Consider the following 18,458-nt stretch of genomic DNA (forward strand, 5'->3'; position numbering starts at 1 on the left):
ATGGAGAGCAGCGTGAGCCTGGCGTCTCCTCTGTACAGACAGACTCAGGTGTCTCAGGCGAATCTTCAGCAGCACAGCATGGGCCACAACACCTACCACATGCCGCACTCGCAGTTCTCGCACAGCGCCATGGGAGGATACTGCAACGGGACTATCGGGGCCATGGGGGACCTGCCGTCCTACCAGGAGAGCATGAGGACCGGCGCGACCGCCACGGCCTGGTACGGCTCGAACCCGGAGCCCAGATACCCGACAAGTGAGTCAGATGAAAAGAATCATTCATTCTGTATGCCTTATCAAACAAAAAAGCTGTCACGTTCATTTAAATATATATATTGCCATTTAGAATAGCATATAGAGAGAAAAAAAATCCATCATTTCGCTGTAAAAAAAATATTGTTGGATTAACTTAAAAAAGTAACCTGCCGCCTTAAAATGTTGCGTTCATTGAAATGAATTAAGGATATTGGTTTAATCAATAGAAACTCTAAATATCTTAACCACATAAATTATTTAAGTTGATTTAACAAAAAAAAAAAAAGGTGATAAACCAGGATTTTTTTTTTACAGTGTTGTTTACATACTGTCAACATGTCATATTAATGAGGCTTATGAAATGTGGCTTGCATCATGCATTTCATTCTTTAGATTATATAACATATATAATGCATTGATTGCTCACACATCAGAAACCTAAATAAATAAATGGGCCTATAGATAATAGATAGATAGATAGATAGATAGATAGATAGATAGATAGATAGATAGATAGATGGATAGATAGACTGTAAATATTATTTTTCGAAGTTAAAAATATTACGTTTTAATGTAGCCTACGTTTTACAAGAAAATATTATTTCAGTCTTTCTACTTCAAAATTTCACCCTTAATTCTAGCCGTTCCTTTTTATTTCAATTTTGCCATTTTATGAGTGAAAATAAGTAAATCGTAAGCTTCTTTTTTTTTTCAGTGTATAGAGATATAGAATTTCCTTTAATTATTTTCTCTTTTCGGTTTGCACTTTTAAATCTCTTTATTTGCTCAATTCTTTGTTGTATTCGATTTCATGTATATAATAGGCCTAAATAAGTGGATGTTTTGTACTTACATCTTCCGTAAAACAGCAAATAATTTTTAAAATGCTACAGGCCTATATATGCTATAGAAAATTATATATTTCTACCAAATAATTAAAATATTTTTTTGTTTCATACTAAATAATAGGCTTCTATGAGTTGAACTGTATAATGCGTCAAACACTTCAGATGTGCTATATAGTAGGCTACACTTAGTATTTTTTTTAAAGAAACTTAACTGGCATTAAATTAGTTACTCTGAATTGTGTTTATAATAAATCGTCTCCTATATATTTTAGCATTTCCTAGATGTGTGGTAGCAGATTATTTTTACGTTCATGTTTTTCCTTCATATGTTTTAATATTTGATCCTGTATGTTGCATTTCATTTATTTGATCTCTTATATTTGATGCATATTTTTTATCGAATGTGATGTTGCTGTTTATATTTGCCTATATAATTTTTATGTAAAGCACTTTGAACTGCATTTATGCCTGAAAAGTGCTATATAAATAAAGTTTATTATTATCATTAATACTAATATTACTGTGCTTGTTCTCTCAAGTCTCCAGGTTTATGGGTCCCTCAGCGGGCATGAACATGGGCACGTTACCGGGCATGGACGCAAGTAAATCTATGGTGACTTTACACGCGGCGCCGCGCAGGAAACGGCGCGTGCTCTTCTCTCAAGCGCAGGTGTACGAGCTCGAGCGGCGCTTTAAGCAGCAGAAGTATCTGTCGGCACCGGAGAGGGAACATTTGGCCAGCATGATTCACCTGACCCCGACCCAGGTCAAGATCTGGTTCCAGAATCACAGGTATAAAATGAAGCGCCAGGCGAAGGATAAAGCGACCCAGCAGCCGGACACCGCAAACCTGTGCGCGCAACAGTCCCCGAGGCGCGTGGCCGTGCCAGTGCTCGTGAAGGACGGTAAACCGTGTCAGAACGGCTCCAACACACCGACACCGGTCCAGAACGTGATGGGCAGCGAGACTTTAGCTTTGGGATCAGCGGAGGATCTGGAGGAGATGTCTCCCAGTCCTCCTCTCATGACTGACGCTGCGCTCATCGAGTACACGAACAGCATGGTGAGCTCCAACCTGCTGTACGGCAGAACATGGTGACACTTCACACGTCAATCACCTTCATCACCCGGGAAACGGATCAATACGTGCATTTACACAAAGACCTTTTTTAAAACGCATTTTTTAAACTGATGCAGGACCCTCATGTGAATTGTATGGATTGTAACTTTAAATCATTATTGAATGAAAAGCTTCACGCGGATGAGAGTGCGTGCGTGTGTGTGTGTGTGTGTGAGATGAAGGCTAGTTTAATCCGACATCATTTTTGTTGCTTTGTAAAATACAAGCTGTAGATGAAGAGATGTTTTGTGTAAATATCTAACACTGGACAAAGAATGCTTTCTTGAAGTCTTTTGTAAGTTTAAAAAGGAAAACAATAAATATGAGTGCTGCAAATATGAAAGAAACCTTTTTTGTTCCTCAAATAGTTTGAGCAAACCAAGCGACAATTATTCGCATTGCGTTTATGAAATCTCAACGACCAGACTTGCGGAAATATACACTTGTTAAAGATCTTAACTGATGCGATTTAGATTGAAAATAGAAATTATTTTTAGCACATCAGCCCGAATTCATGTTATTGTTTGCTATCAATCTTTCGACGTCAACATAATATCTCAATATACAGCAGGATTTTGTTTTCACCGTTCATGATATGCATTTATTTTTTTGTTAAACATTTAGGAGACTATTATTACCCAAATTAATATTAAGTGTTTTTATTAAAACGTGTATATCGACATTTGGGTTTTTGCGTTGCTCAATCAAATCTTGAAAATCTTTTCATGATTCAAAATAAATGATCTAATTGGTCAAAAATTAAAACTGAAAGCACAGCTTCTATTAAAATATGAGCAAATTTACTCATCATTGTCATATATTCCATTCGACTCTGTTTTATTAATGTTTAATCTTTTAATTAATTCAATTTAAACACTCTCAAAATGTCCATTTGCATCTATAATTGCCAAGAGATAAGCTATGAATATCAATTTAAAGATTAAAATACATCAAAATAAATTTGGGCTCACCTCAGCTATGAATTAGGAGTTTACAAATAGAGCAACATTAAAATAAACCATTAGAATTGAGAACCTAATGAATGCCTAACACTAGGGATGGGGCCGATCCGATCCAGTATCGGTATCGGGACCGATACCAGCGTAATTCACGTATCGGATTTTCCCGATCCAACCTGCGGAGATATCCGATATCCTTGAGTCATGTCTGCGCTTTAACGTTGTCTGCTGAAATGACTCCAAAAGTGATTCCCGCCGGCTAGTCTGCTAGCTGGCTGCAAACTGCGGAATGGATTTCCTGAACGGAGGCGCGGCTCAATGAGACACAGAGTTATGAGACACGCCACCGCTCAGGAAATCCATTCCGCAGTTTGCGGCCGCTGTGTGGAAATACTTCACACTGGAAACACCGCAGAGCAAGACAGCAAATCCATTCCGCAGTTTGCGGCCGCTGTGTGGAAATACTTCACACTGGAAACACCGCAGAGCAAGACAGCAAAATGCAATGTTTGCAAAGCCGTAATTCAGAGCTCGTTGAAGCTCCCTCGCGTCGTACAACACAACGAATGCAATCAAACATTTAAAAAAGCACCACGTTACTGTGCGTTCACACCAAACGCGAATAGCGCGTCAAATTCGCGTCTGCCGCGTCTAGTTGGACGCTTGAATATTTTGAATCCATTCGCGCGCCCAGAGCGAAATTGACGCTCGTAAAAAGCAAAAGTTTGAAGCGAAATTGACGCGCGTCTGAGGCGAAATCCGCTTGTCTGTTTGCACATGGCTGATGTTGATCGAGCATTCATCGAGAGAGTTACAGCATCGGAGCGAGGATCACCCTTTAGATAGTGTGTGTAAGATGTTTACACTTGCACTTTTCTTATATTTCAAGACTCAATATTTGACATTTTGGGAATGTAATAAATATTGACATGACCTACAGTTGCATATTTGTTTTCAGAATGGGATTTTTCCTGTTAACAGGATTTACTGTTTTTCTGACTTCCTTTTCTGACCTTATACTTACCATACATGCATAAATATGTAGGCCTACATATCATACTTGCCTGTTGAGAGGAGTTTATTTCAGCATCATATAAAATAAACAATAATGATAATAATAATATTAAAGCAAACACAGCTCTGGTATCGGAATAGTATCGGTATCGGCCGATATCCAAATTCAGGTATCGGGATCGGATCGGAAGTGAAAAAATGTGGATCGGTGCATCCCTACCTAACACACACACACACAACAAATAAATCAAACTCAGCAGTCTTGTCTCTTGTGTGTATTTCACAAGTTTTACAGGCATATTCTTAAAAATCAGTACATAAGAACATTTTGTCAGTAAAACAAGAAAAAAAAAACTTTACAAATCAACAGCCCAAAAAAGACAATGTTATGTTGGAATAGAAAAGCAGCAGCGTTCAGCTCCAGTTGTAGCGTCCTCCTCCTCCTCCTCCTCCGCGGTGGTCCTGCTGGCCGTGAGCGGGTCTCCAGCCTCCTCGTCCTCTCTGCTGGCTCTGCTGGTTCTGCTGGTACGACTGATCCCAGCCCTGAGCTCCCTGCTGGAACCTGTGGAGAGCAAACATGGGGCACTTTAAACTCAAGTAAAGAGTCTTCGGGAAGCTTCAGAAAAAAAATACAACCTGATAGAGCAGTAACAAAAATAATACAGGTATTATAAAGGTAAAGTAGCTTATAAATAATACTGTTCAAAAGTTTGGGGTCAATAAGATGTGTGTGTGAAGGAAATTAATAAATACTTTTATTCAGCAAGAATGCATGAACTTGATTAAAAGTGACAGATATGGAACAAAAAAATTAAAATAAATGCTGTTCTTTTGATATTTCCATTCATCAAAGAATGCTGAAAAATAAAATGCAATCATCGTTTCCACAAAAATGTAGCAGAACTGTTACTAACTGAACTGATAATCAGAAATGTTTCAAATCAGCATATTAGAATGATTTCTGAAGGATCATGTGACACTGAAGACTGGAGTAATGATGCTGAAAATACAGCTTTGATGACAGGAATATATTACAGTTTAATGTGTTATTTTAAATTGCAATTATATTTCACAAAATTAGTTTTTATTGTATTTTTGATCAATTTAATGCAGCTTTGGTGAACAGAAGAGACTAGATATTCCCGTTGTCACAAGTTTGTTGTTATAACATGTTGTCTTATGTAATCAACATTTTATTATAATTATTTATTTATTTATTTTATTATTATTATAGAACTATAGATATTCCCACAATTTTCTTGAGATTTGGATGAATCACATTTTTGACATCCACTCATATTTCCTGTGTTTTCCTGGACATCAGAAAAACCTAATCTTTCATTAGATCATTTGAAACAGCAAAAAGCTCAAACCCAAGGCAGAACAAACAGGCGTTCAAGCAGCATTTTAAAGTTCATTCTTTCATTTCCACTTTGCTCATCAAAACTAAAGTCTCCCGAACGCTACGAATGACATGTCCGTAACCAGCGCTCACCTACCCACTCCTCCCAAACATCTATCGGTCTCTAAAGAAACCATCGGGACTGACAGGCATCCCTCATTACTGACGCAGGTCACAATCTTCCTGAGGAATCCATAATCCCTCCTCCAGGTTCCTTGTGCGTTTCATTCGGCTCCGTCCTGAACGGTTAAAGAAACTCTGCTCTAATAACTACTGACCTAAGGTGACACAGGGCCACAATGGGCTGCCGGGCCCAAAAAGTTGAACCAAAAGAAGCTGATTAGTCCCTGAAGTGGTCTGGAGCCAGAATCAATGGCGGCTCTGTGCGGCCCCTGCGCACAAGAGACCGTGAACTGCACCCGCATTAGTGCTGCCTCATTAAGCCCTGCAAACCTCTTTACCAGGACATTTGTTTAGCGTGCAGAGAAACTAATTCCAGGCCGGCCCCCCCAGGAAGAACATCAATAACTCGTATCCTACACTGGAAGACGGCGAACAGCGGGAGGGAAAAGGTAACTCGAGTCTATTTTCATTGCTCTGGATTCTTGAATGCATTAAGGAGACGTATAATACAGACTGTCACAGGTGCATTGTGGGAGCACCTTGCAATGACCTTCGGGACTAAATATATGTGGCCGTGAGTGTATAGAAAACATCTTACCTGGTATACGGTGTGGAGCTGGCCGGAGTCTGCCAGGAATCTGTGAAGATGAAAACAGGCGATTAGAGTTTTATTAGTGGCGTTTACTAAAGCAGAACACTAGTTCAGGCACATCTGCGTCAAATCATCCCAGATATATGGGACACGACCTATAGAACACCACAGCAATTAATAGAATACCTTAGCAACTGCATAGCACCTTAGAAACACCCTAACAACCAATAGAATACCTTAGCAACTGCATTGCAATGCTAAAAAACAGTGATACTTAAGGTCCCAGTTAACGTTAAAGCAATGTTACAGTATTTATTCATCTTAGTTAACATAACGTTAACAATATAACTTCATGTTTGCGTGGATCCATTAAATATATACGTTTACAATTAACAATATAAAATATATAATATTTAACAAATGGAACCTTATTGTAAAGTTTTAGAAACACCCTTGCAACCACCTAGAACACATACCAAGCAAACAATAGAATAACTTAGCAAATGAATAAACTCCTTAGCAACACCTTAGCAACCACTATAAAACTGTGCTAAATTAAATAAGCATTCACTAACAACCACTGAAACACCTTAGTAATGCCCTAGCAACCACTAATATATCATAGCTACCACATAGCAGAACTAACAACCACTGAAACACCTTAGTAGCACCCTAGCAACCACTAAAATACCATAGCTACCACATAGCAGCACTAACAACCACTGACACACCTTGATAACACCCTAGAAACCACATGGCAATGCTAAAAAACACAGTAATACATTACAATGAAGCTCCCAATGTTGGTTAATGCATTCACAATGAGCAAAACATTTGTTACGTTTTTTAAAATTCATCTCAGTTAACATAACGTGAACACCACAACTGTTCATAGTTCATGTTTGCGTGGAGTCCGTGGACCCGTTAAATATTAACAAACGGAACCTTATTGTAAAGTTTTAGAAACACCCTGGCAACCACCTATAACACCACAGCAAGCAACCAATAGAATACCTCAGCAAATGCATAACTAAAACACCTTAGCAACCACTATAAAACTGTGCTAAATGAAATGAGCATTCACCAACAACCACTGAAACACCTTAGTAACACCCTAGCAACCACTGAAACAACTTAGTAACACCCTAGCAACCACTGAAATACCTTAGTAACGCCCTAGCCACCACTTAGCATCACTCAAAACACCTTAGGAACATCTAAATATTCAATTGATCACAGAAGCATGGGATAACAGCTTATAGTTCGGATATTAACATGATGTTGGTGGTAGCGATCAAAATAGACCAAATCACCTTTTGAAAGTAACTTGGTGCTTCAAATAAAGATCGTATCGATTACACCATTAGTGAAAAAAAAAAGAAAAAAAAGGGAATCATTCGATCAAACTGATTAAAAAAAAAAAAACTGATTCATTAAACATTTTAAATGGACTACAGCAATTAACATTTTGTCATAACCTCTTATTTGTCATAACCACAATAAAGATGGTTTATTTGTCTGTTCAGAATATCATGATCTCTGTTTAAAAAATAAATAAAAATCGTGATTCTCAATTTGTCCAGAATCGGGCAGCTCTAGTTTAAAATACAATGAATTTATTTGCTTTAATGTGGAACCTTGAATTTAAAACTACAATGATTTTCTGAGGAGGTGCCACAACTGTTAAAACAAGATAATATCTCAAATGCTGTATAAAGCACTTTTGAGTGGGATGTTTTTATTAAAATCAAACTGATCCAATTCCACTGACATAAAAAACAAAACAATTACCACCACAAACCAAGCTACAGTGAACAAATATAATCAATAAAATAAAATGCATTAACCTAATTTGTATCAGCTTCTAACTTCAAGGAAAATGGTTTCAGAGATGAAGTGAATTGTGTTGTTCAGTAATATGAACAAGATTTAGTGTTGGGGGGGGTGGGGGACGTCAAAAGTGCCACATTTGCATTTCTTCCCGTGCTAAATGAAATAAGCATTCATCAGCCGGCGCTGCGGCGAGCTCAAGTGCTCTAGTTCCAGCGCTGCAGGTCCTTCACAAAGACAGACTTTAAAAAAAGTAGCAAGCAGCTTCTTTCCTGATCCACCGTTGCCAAGGCGATCACCAGCTGCGGGGCTCCGAGCTGTTTGTTTTATAGGGGCAGGAGCAGAGATGAGTGTGTGTGTGTGTGTGTGTGTGTGTGTGTGTGTGTGTGTGTGTGTGTGTGTGTGTGTGTGTGTGTGTGTGTGTGTGTGTGAGAGAGAGAGGGACAAAGACAAGAACTTCAGCCCAAAAGAAAAAGCTGTCATTTACAAATGTAGGCTTGAAGGTGGAGTAAAGATGAGAAGAAAAAAATAAATTCCCTTCTTTGGAAGCAAACAGGATTTTAATGCTTTAAAAAGAATGACCTAGGTGTCGACGCAAAGACATTTACCATAGAAAATAATGTAATGCACTTGCAAAGAACGACTATGGGGCAAGTGCACAGATGGCTTTAAAGGGTCACGGACACCTAAAGCAAAAAAATAAATAATTTTAATAGATGTTATCATATGCACAGGTCGCACATCAATTAAAAACAACACCAGCATTAATTATAGGGCTTTTCACACATGAAATGGTCATCTAAAACTCCAGGTAAATGGACTCACACTGCTTCATAATCTACAATAAAACTGGGTATTCATAGCCCGGAGTTTCACACCGTATATTCCTAAACGCTCTTATTTGCATATTTGCTGTGTCATTGATTGGATGAACGCAGCACGTGACCAGTTTACATAAAAACATTGCGCTTCCGACTACTAATTTTCAAAGTTTATACAGAATGGATTTTTAAAACTACTTTATAAAAGGTAAGAATGAAACGGTCCCCACTCAAATTGTTAAGTTCTCTGTCAGCATTTGACATTTTTCTTCTGTCATTGCAGTCACTGTCAGTGAAATCCCATTTCGCTTTATGTAAATCCCATATAGCTTTTCACTGACACAAGCTGCATTGAACATTGTAAGCATTGTAAGTCGCTTTAGAAAAAAGCATTGGTTAAAAGTATACAAAGCATCAAGCTCATAACAATCATCATTACATAATCTAATCGAGATTTAAAGTGATTCAAATCATGTGTATGCCACTGTCAAAGATTGTGTTATGGGATTCCCATAAAGCTAATGGGATTTCACTAGCTAAAGAACACGGTATAAGTGCTTAAATTGGTCGTAATGGAGATGCAAAGTTGAAAATACAGAGCATTTTTAATGACATTAGTCTTATATTACCATAATGTTTTGTCTTGTGGCTATACTTCTGCATATTTCAGCTGCAGTGTCTTCCCTCATTGATGACGTCTATTGTATATGCCGTACTATAAAAAAGCAGGACGAGACCAAATTTACTGTGGTGATTAACAGCATGCAACAGATGCTGTCAGATGTACTAGACATTTAATTTGGCAGCCAATAAACACCTCCAAAAATGCAGTGAGAGATCTAATGACCAGAGAGAGAGAGAAAGAGGCTGGACCACCCACTTACACCTCCATTATCAAGCACTAATTCATCCCAGCTCATCTCACAACCAGTCAAACGAAAGACAAAATTACAGCCAATTCATCCTGCTCTCAATAAACACCAACTGCAGTCCACACACACTGAACGTTGGGAAGTTAAAGCCAGTTGACACAAAGCCCAAATAGGATTACGCATTAAAAACAACAGTAAACAGTGTTCTCATTAACTTAACACAGGGATTACATCGTCCCAGAGCGCAGACGTACACACACAGATGGACCCTGATCTCTGTAATGAGCCCGTAATGAACCTCTACAATACAGCTTATCAATATCCATAGAATGAAGACCGCAGGACTGTAATACACTAGTTGGTCCTTTAGCACCAGCTGTTTTGATTAGGGTTAACAAAAGCCTTCAGCGCGTCTCGGGAACTTCGCATTGAGCCGACACCGCAGGAGGGAGAGGGAGAAGGACAGCGAGCTGGGAAAAGTTAACGAGGATTTGGTCTCTGGCACACAGACACACTCCACTAGAGAAACAAAGCTCCAGTATAGCAGCATGGGAAAAAAATGTCACGAGGTTATCGATGCAACTACCTGACTGATAAAACATAAAATTGCAGAAAAGTGTCATTTTTAGATGGAACACAAAAGGAGATGTTTGGGGAAATGCGCATGCTGCTCTATTCGATGAATAGTGAAGAGAGACTGTGGCTGTTTTAGCTCCAAGGACCATAAAAACTGGATACATGACTCGTGGATTACATATTGAAGTTTTATATTTTTTGTAAGTAACAATTCAAGTCATTAATCTCAGAAAAACCTGAGAAAAAAAAAAAAAAAAAAAAAAAAGTATCATTAGGCGCGTTTCCATTACAGATTTGCTCAACTTTTCAGATTTTTTCTAAATATCGATGAAAAACTATTGCGAAATGACGGCGTTTCCATTAACCGATGTTATGCGACTAAAACGTCATTTTTTCCTCTCGCGACAAGTAATTCCAAAAATCATGGCAACGGACGTTGGTAGGTATGTATATATATATATATATATATGCGCGTGTTATCCAAGCATTAATGGCAAGAAAAGACCCTTGTACTGTGAGCGGCACATTTTAGGTGTTTTTGGGTGTTTCTCACTCATTTCTGCTCCGAGGTCTTGATTGTGGCACCTCTATGAGGTTTAGAATCCAGTATTTCTGTAATTCTTTTGTCTTTTATGAATTTAATAAAGAACTCTGTATTGTATTCTGTTCCAAACACACCGTGCCTTCTAAGTCATGTGACTGTAAATGCGCAAAAACTGTTTCCATTGCAGTTTTGCAAAATATTCCTTTTTCGAATTGCCTGAAAAACCACCTCATGCGAGCGGAAAAACTTTTGCGAAATTGACACGTCTCCATTGGGCGTATTTCCAATTCGCAACTTCAATTTGTGCAATTTGAAGGGTAACGGAAACGTGGCTAATGACACATTTATGTGTGACTGCAATAGAGATCTGTGGATAAAAGGATATTACAGCTTAAATATCAGACAAAGCTATACTTTATGGTGATTCTTTTTTTGGTCCATTTTGGAGGCAAGAAGACTCGTCTGGAGTTTTACATAAATCCGTGACATTCAGTGACTGAGCTGCTTTACATGAGCGAAACAGTGGCTAGCAAACAAAAACAATCTGTAGCATTAATTGAGAAAAAAAAAAAGTTGTCTCGCTAATTGCGTCATCAGGTTCCTATTGGTTTTTGATTTGACGGTTGTCGTAAGAGAAGCCAGACTACAGGACTGTGCGTCAAATCTTCTGACACACAATCAAATCAAATCTCTGATTAAATTCTGTCCAACTCATTAATCGCCCGTCGTTGAACATGTCAATCTAGTGATCAAAGACTTCATTGAATCATTCATTCAAACGGCTGATTCATTAAAGAATGAGGCAGTTGTTTATGAATGGGTCATTGAATCTTCGACTTAACCGATTCGTTCAAAACGCTGAATCATTCAGGAATGAAACATGGCCGAGTGTTGCTGTGATCTTTGTTTGGAAATATTTTCACTGCTGAAATAGAACAAAAATTCAATATTGCGTCTAAAATGTAAGTGATTTCATACATCAGTTGAATAAACAAGTAGTTAATATTATGTCAGTGCCATTTTCAATCATTATGGTATTTAGGAAGACGGCACTCTTGGTCGTGCAAAATCGTACAGTGAACCTGGCTTTATTCATAGAAACATGAATGGCGTTGAGGACGGTTACTGTGTTGCATGTTTAACTGGAGGGTTTTGCATCAGGGCCGGAGTGCACAGGCCACTGAAGAGCAGCAGTGATCAGCAAAACCCCCCAAACATCTATTTGCATCAAGTGGCAGCAGGGCGGCTTCCATTCGCCCACAGATGCCATTATTCATCAGCTTGCAAATTGGCACATCAAAGTGACGGCGGAGGAGAGCAGCGCAGGAGCTGCTCACGAACACAGATCACTGTACACATCAAGAGCGACTCCTGTCCCTTGGTGTCACCAAACGACTGTATTAAACGCTGCCCAGACACAAAGGCCCGTCTCTGGACCACTGGAATACAAGTGGACTGTGTGAAAAAGCCTAATAGTATGAGCAAGGCTCGACATTAAGCCTTGTCATGTGCTTGTCCTTCAAACAAGTAAATCGGTCATTCACTTGTCTGAGTAAAAATATTGCTTGTACAGAATTTTTTTTTTTTTTTGTGGTGTAAATATAATTTATTCAGAAGAAATATTCTCAGTGTTCTATCAGCATATTTGTGATATTTACCTTGGGTGCATAAAAAATAAAAATAAACTTTATAAAATGGCATTTTCTCCCCTAATCATATTAAATGTATGCTTCATCTTTCATTTCAAATTCTTAAATTTGGACAATAAATTCAATCAGAATTTTTTTGTTTTAATCAGGCTACTGGTCGGGGAAATAAAATTCTCTTTCACTTGCCGCTTCAGAAAATCCACTTGTCCCAGACAAGCGATAATGTAGAGCCCTGATAAGGAACTGCGCTTCATATCAAGTTAAACTAATAAATTATCTTGATTGCGTGTGGAAAACAAAAACGTGTGCAAAAAGAGGGAACTGTAGGCTCATGCTGCCATGATGATCCAAAAAATGATCAAGATTAGTGGACCACCAGCAAATATTTGGTAAACTAATATTTTATAGGATAATTATTAGGGTTGGGTACGTTCACATTTAAACCGGTACCTGAAATTCGGTGCCGGATCCCAGCGGTACCTTTTTTCGGTACTTTAGGCATGTTTACCTCAACAACTAAAGTCATTTGTAGAAGTGTTATTGACATTATGCTAGAGCTGCCTTGGTCGCTGTCTGCCATTGTCTGTGATGCTTGAATATTAATAAAAACAACCATTTTAGTAATAATAAAGATAAATTTCAATGAAAGATTTTGTTATTCCAAAAATTGTGAATTTGTGTGCTGTGAATTTTAGTAATCAAATGAAGACATAAAACATTAATTTAATTGATCTTAATTATATTAAATTAAACTTTTTTTGTCAAACAAAATGTTCTCATATATATTGAGACTGCAGAGGCTGAATAACACTGCGAGCATCACGTGTGCTAGTGTGCGCTAGTGTGTGTGTGTGTGTGTGGTAAATGAAACCGCGCGTCTGCGCCACTCATTCACACAGAGACACGCAGAACATGCAGGATTCGTATTTAAATAGTCTCGCGCCCAGATGCGTTGTCAGGCACCGAAATTTGGCACTGATTGATTTAATGTGAATCGATACTTGGTAGTACCGACATAATTAGGTCGGCGCCATTAAAAGTACAGAGTTCGGTACTCAACCCTAATAATTATAGACATCAGTTTTTGGAAAAAAAGTGTTTTCATGTGATCATTTTTCAATTATCTTAAGTTGATTTTACTCTAGGAAAGTTTAAACTCACACTGGTTTTGAGGGTAATTGTCTCGGGGTGGACGGTAGTTTCCTTGGTTGTAGTTTCTGGGAGGCGGGGCATTGCTGTACTGACCGCCACTATGCTGACCCTCGAAAGACTGGCCACGGCCAAAATGACCCGCCCCTTGATTCATGCCCACATGGTGACTGAAAGAGAGAGAAAGAGAGAGAGAGAGGGATGAGAAAAATTGACATAAGCTGGAAGTTTTTATTTGTTGATGATCAGGGTTTTTAGCCCCTGGAGGTTACTCTGCAAGCTTGTCAAAATGTAATAATTTAATATACAAAAAAGAATTCTACATTTATTTGGTTGTATTTATTAATGCATTTCTTTTTATATCTCTGGTCCATGGTTGGTTGTCCCCAAGTTGGCAGAGGGGGTGTTTGGGTTATTGTTATCATTTAGTAAAACAAAGTATTAAAATTTGTTTTTCATTAAAGGAAGTTCACACAAAAATTGATTATCCCTATTCATGTTCCTAGATTGCATTAAGAGGACAGTATGGAATCCTCTAAAGAGAACTAAAATAGTTTTTTTTTTTTTTTTTGACTGTAGAATTTTTTTTTTTTTTGTCTATTCACCGGGTTGCTTTTTCACTCTGTCGTGGTCGTCCCTCAAGGAAACATCATAGAGGCAGGAGTACTGCCATAGCTCCACAAATCCTATGGATTCTGTGCTCCAATTGGTCAATGTCACAGATGTGACAAAACCCGTTGTGGAAGACCGAAAAAATTAATAAATGCTAGTCTACATGTCGTGAGGCATCACAGATGCGACAATGGTTGTCCTCAACTATGACACGCTATACGAGATAAAACGATTGATTCCCCACATCAAATGGATAATGCCAAAATCGGGTTAGCCCGTGTAGTCTGACCCCGGCATAATCCAGTGGGTTTAACACGTGTACGACCGCTGCTGGAACCAGTGTTCATAGTTTATAAAGCTTTAAATATGGATATTTTTCTCACAAAAACACATCGCTTTGCTTCAGAAGGCATTTATTAAACCCACTGGAGCCATATGGATTATTTTTATGATGAATGGATGTGCTTTTTGGAGCTTTAAAAACTTGGGCACTATTCAATGCCATTATAAAGCTTGGAAGAGCAGGGATTGAATATAGCTCTGATAGTGTTTGGCTGAAAGAAGACAGTAATATACACCTAGGATGGCTTGAGGGGCAGTAAATTATGGGATAATTTTCATTTTTGGGTGAACTATTCCTTTAAGTGAAATAATGTTGAAAAAAATTTATAAATTTTCCATATGAAAAACTAAAATTAGAAATGCTGCCTTGGCTAATGAGTACTAAAACTGAAATAAATTATTTGAGAAAAAAAAAACTAATATAAATGACAAAAGCATGAACAAAATGACCAAAACTTAAATATAAATAGTATATAAATGCATAATTAATACGACTTTTGGTGGGAAAAGATTGATAACTCCTGATCTAAAATATTTAAATATCCCTTAAATGTCAAATATTCTGACAAAGAAACATTGAAAATTAGAGGGTTTAAAGTGTAAAAAAACAACCCTTCACAGAACTATTTGAAGTCCAAGAACACCTGTCTGCACCATCCAATCAAACTGCTTTCATTAAGAAATTAAGTCTTTGGTGGGCTTTCATCTGCATACATCTCCCCTAAACACCATGCATAATTCATCTCTCCTCATTCAAGCCTGAATTCACCAGATGTTTAATTAGCCCGTTTTATACAAACTATTGCACTAATTTGGTTTCTTTTTACACCATAACACTTATAAACATTAAATGCAAGAATTCAACCAAATAAACTGATGGATTCTATGGGATTTTCTTTACTTGAGCTTTCTGAAACCGGATTGGTCCAGATGGGCTTGTTGGCGGTTTGGGTTGAATCCCAGTTGAGGTCTCCATCGGCCACGGTTACCCTGTTCAAAGTCACCTGGTTTCAGAACCTTGCTAGGGATCCTGGAGTGAGAAATTGTAATACATACATATAAAATATTCAAACAACATTGCATTATTGAAAAGCCCACTCAATGTATTCAAACTCGCTTTTATGCGAATATTTAATAGGTCTTGATATTTATGCATTTTCATTGAATAGTGCAGCACTTACTTTGCCCCTGGTAGGATAACAGCCTTGAACACAAAGCCATCATCATACTGCGGATCCTGAAATTTGATTCTGCCAACCAGAAACAATCACTATTTAAGTACAAACTTTAAGTGGAAACATCTCATTGCAGAGCCATTCAGATAAACTGCATCAGTCAACTCAAGTTTGTATTGAACATCTCTGGGTTTCATGCAGCGTCTGACCTCTAGAGGAACCACTAAATATCAGCAGGACAAGGTTTCAATGCCTTACACTACATTTTTGAGATGGTCATGTGTGTCTCTGGAAGGGCACAAATATGAGTCCTTGAGAAGCTGATAGGGCTTAAAAGAACCAGACTGATGCACAAACTAATAAACCAAATGAAAATAGCAACTGAAAGGGAAGGGTTGAAAGATGCAAACGACTAGCAATAAATCAATATTGATCAGATCTGTGAATCAGACGTTATTTGATGCGCATTGGCGGATAATTGGTTGACGCATAAAGCAAACTCTTACCCGATAGCACAGCTGCTGCGGATGTCTCTCAGTGTTGGGATGGGTGACTCCACTGGTCTGAGGAAAACAAAAGGGATGTTGTTTCACAGGATTTGTAAAGCTTTAGTCTCAAGTGCCTCAACAGACATTGTCCAGGTAATGACAAAACTAGGGGTGGAAATCTTTTGGTCCCTCACGATTCGATTCAAATTGATTCTTGAGGTCACGATTCAATAATAAAAAATAAAATCTATTCTCGTTTTTTAATCAAATTTCAATTCGATAAATGTATGGATTTGATTGTAGTTTACGGTTTTGTGTTACTTTTCTTATTTGACTGCGGTAGACAGTTTAATAGGTCTAAGAGAAAAAAAAACGAAAAAAACAACAACATCTCACTGAATTAATTGTAAACCTAGAAATTGGTTGTGTTTTTTAAGCTGACTGCAATCATTACACACACGACTGGCAGTCTTCTGTAAAAAAGGAAGGCAGCCCTGAGACAGAGAATATCTACTTAGTACATCAATCAAATTCCTTGATAGAAAAATGAAAACTTTTGCAAAAATAAAACTGGTTAATAAAATGAAAATAAAACAACAGGACAAATACTATAGAAAAAAAAATTATATATATACACAAATTAAATCAACCAAGTTTTTCAGGTACAGCAGCCTAGCTTTATTTAAAAATGTCTTAGGAAATACTACAGAAATCAAATACAATCAAATGTAAAAAATACTATAGTCTTCACTTTATAAATTAATTATTATTTTTAAAATTAACATTAATGAAACAGATGGCAACAGGATCTGCACGGATCTAATATACTGTTACACATCTGATTTGCTCCCAAATGTTTATATGTGATTCATATGTGAATTGATTTCTCCCCACACACACCCCCCCCACACCCCTAGGCTAAACATAAAGTCATCAAGAAACAAAAGATAAATGTGTTGTCTCCTTACTTATCTGGTAGAATAGGGTCTTCATCTAGATTTAATATACCTTGGATTCCATGGCAAAATTCTGCAGGGATCTCAGTGGCCTTGAAGAGAGAGCATTGTACATTTACAGACAGAGAATTTAAATGAGAACACAGCAGAAACACAATTTTTCATTTTATCTCAATCTTGTTATTATAATTATTGGCCGTTTATAATTATCATGATTAATTGATAAAAAAAAAATTCACTTTTCAGCTGGACGATATGTTTGGGTTATATAGAGGAAGACCAGTACCTCATGAGATTCTGCACGGTAGAGTTCCTGGATGAAATCACACAGGGGGTGGGACTTCCCAACAAACATGACATCACTTCCCAGACTGTTCCTTCTCACTGAAAACAACCAGATTGTAAAGTAAAATTATAACACCAAAGATAAACCACTTTAAAGCAGAAAATAATTAACTCTTTCCCCGCCAGGGTTTTTGAAAAGTTGCCAGCCACCGCCAGCATTTTTGATCATTTTCTCTCACACAAAAATTTCTGACCCCCAGAATATTTTGTTGTATGAATATCCGAACAAGCAATGTATCCAAAGAAAGAAAAGACATTCTGCTTTTAAACGGTTCATGCATTCTTTTTTTAAATCAACATTTGAATATGGGTAAGTTTCATAAACAAAAAGCAACATTTTAAACAAAATCAAAGACTACATCTGGATGGGATTAATACCAATGATGATCAAAACAGCTGGAGTAGATCGAGTTCAAAGCCTCACAGTCCTATAGCTCATCCTCGGTCGACATTTCATTCGGTAACATTAGGCCGTTTTGATTTATATTCTGTTTAATGTTGATTATCGCATTATTTTACATATGCTAGCACTTGTTTCTGAATCTTCTTTGCCTGTTTTGATCAGGAGATTCAGTACTTTTTCAGAAGATGCATAATAGCGCTCCCTAGCGTATAACCAAAAACATGGAAAGCAGAAAATTTCGGTCAACTGCGGAGAAGTGTTGTCTCAAATGATGGAAAATTCCATCAATGGCAGGGAAAGAGTTAAGGACAGACCATGATCGGCAAGTATTTCTGCTTGACTGCTTAGTGGCAATGAAGGTATATGCCTTACTCTCTTCTGGG

The 18,458-nt window shown here is 37.7% G+C and overlaps 2 protein-coding genes and 1 long non-coding RNA gene across 3 annotated transcripts; 1 reads left to right on the forward strand and 2 right to left on the reverse strand.

The window, feature by feature from the left end:
- On the forward strand, positions 1-3,269 carry LOC309492025 (homeobox protein Nkx-2.4-like; the record flags this gene model as incomplete). The annotated part of the gene is made up of 2 exons (XM_082191038.1): positions 1-256; positions 1,643-3,269. 2 exons carry the CDS (start codon positions 1-3, stop codon positions 2,200-2,202), a joined length of 816 nt encoding a protein of 271 aa, XP_082047164.1. The 3' UTR covers positions 2,203-3,269.
- A 1,187-nt stretch (positions 3,270-4,456) lies between these two features.
- LOC309492026 (5'-3' exoribonuclease 2-like) lies at positions 4,457-18,452 on the reverse strand. The gene is made up of 9 exons (XM_082191039.1): positions 18,448-18,452; positions 17,614-17,711; positions 17,340-17,419; positions 16,390-16,446; positions 15,890-15,958; positions 15,610-15,738; positions 13,767-13,924; positions 6,320-6,359; positions 4,457-4,758 (listed from the first exon to the last, which is right to left on the reverse strand). Coding segments are annotated over exons 1-9 (780 nt in total). The 5' UTR covers positions 18,449-18,452; the 3' UTR covers positions 4,457-4,610.
- LOC309492027 lies at positions 7,165-13,760 on the reverse strand. Its single transcript, XR_014203408.1, has 2 exons — positions 13,086-13,760; positions 7,165-13,055 (listed from the first exon to the last, which is right to left on the reverse strand). It is a non-coding gene; the product is annotated as an uncharacterized lncRNA (long non-coding RNA).
- Positions 18,453-18,458: the final 6 nt, after the last annotated feature.

Source organism: Leuciscus leuciscus (genome assembly GCF_965113295.1).
Source record: "Leuciscus leuciscus genome assembly, contig: HAP1_SCAFFOLD_852, whole genome shotgun sequence".
Classification (NCBI taxonomy): domain Eukaryota; kingdom Metazoa; phylum Chordata; class Actinopteri; order Cypriniformes; family Leuciscidae; genus Leuciscus; species Leuciscus leuciscus.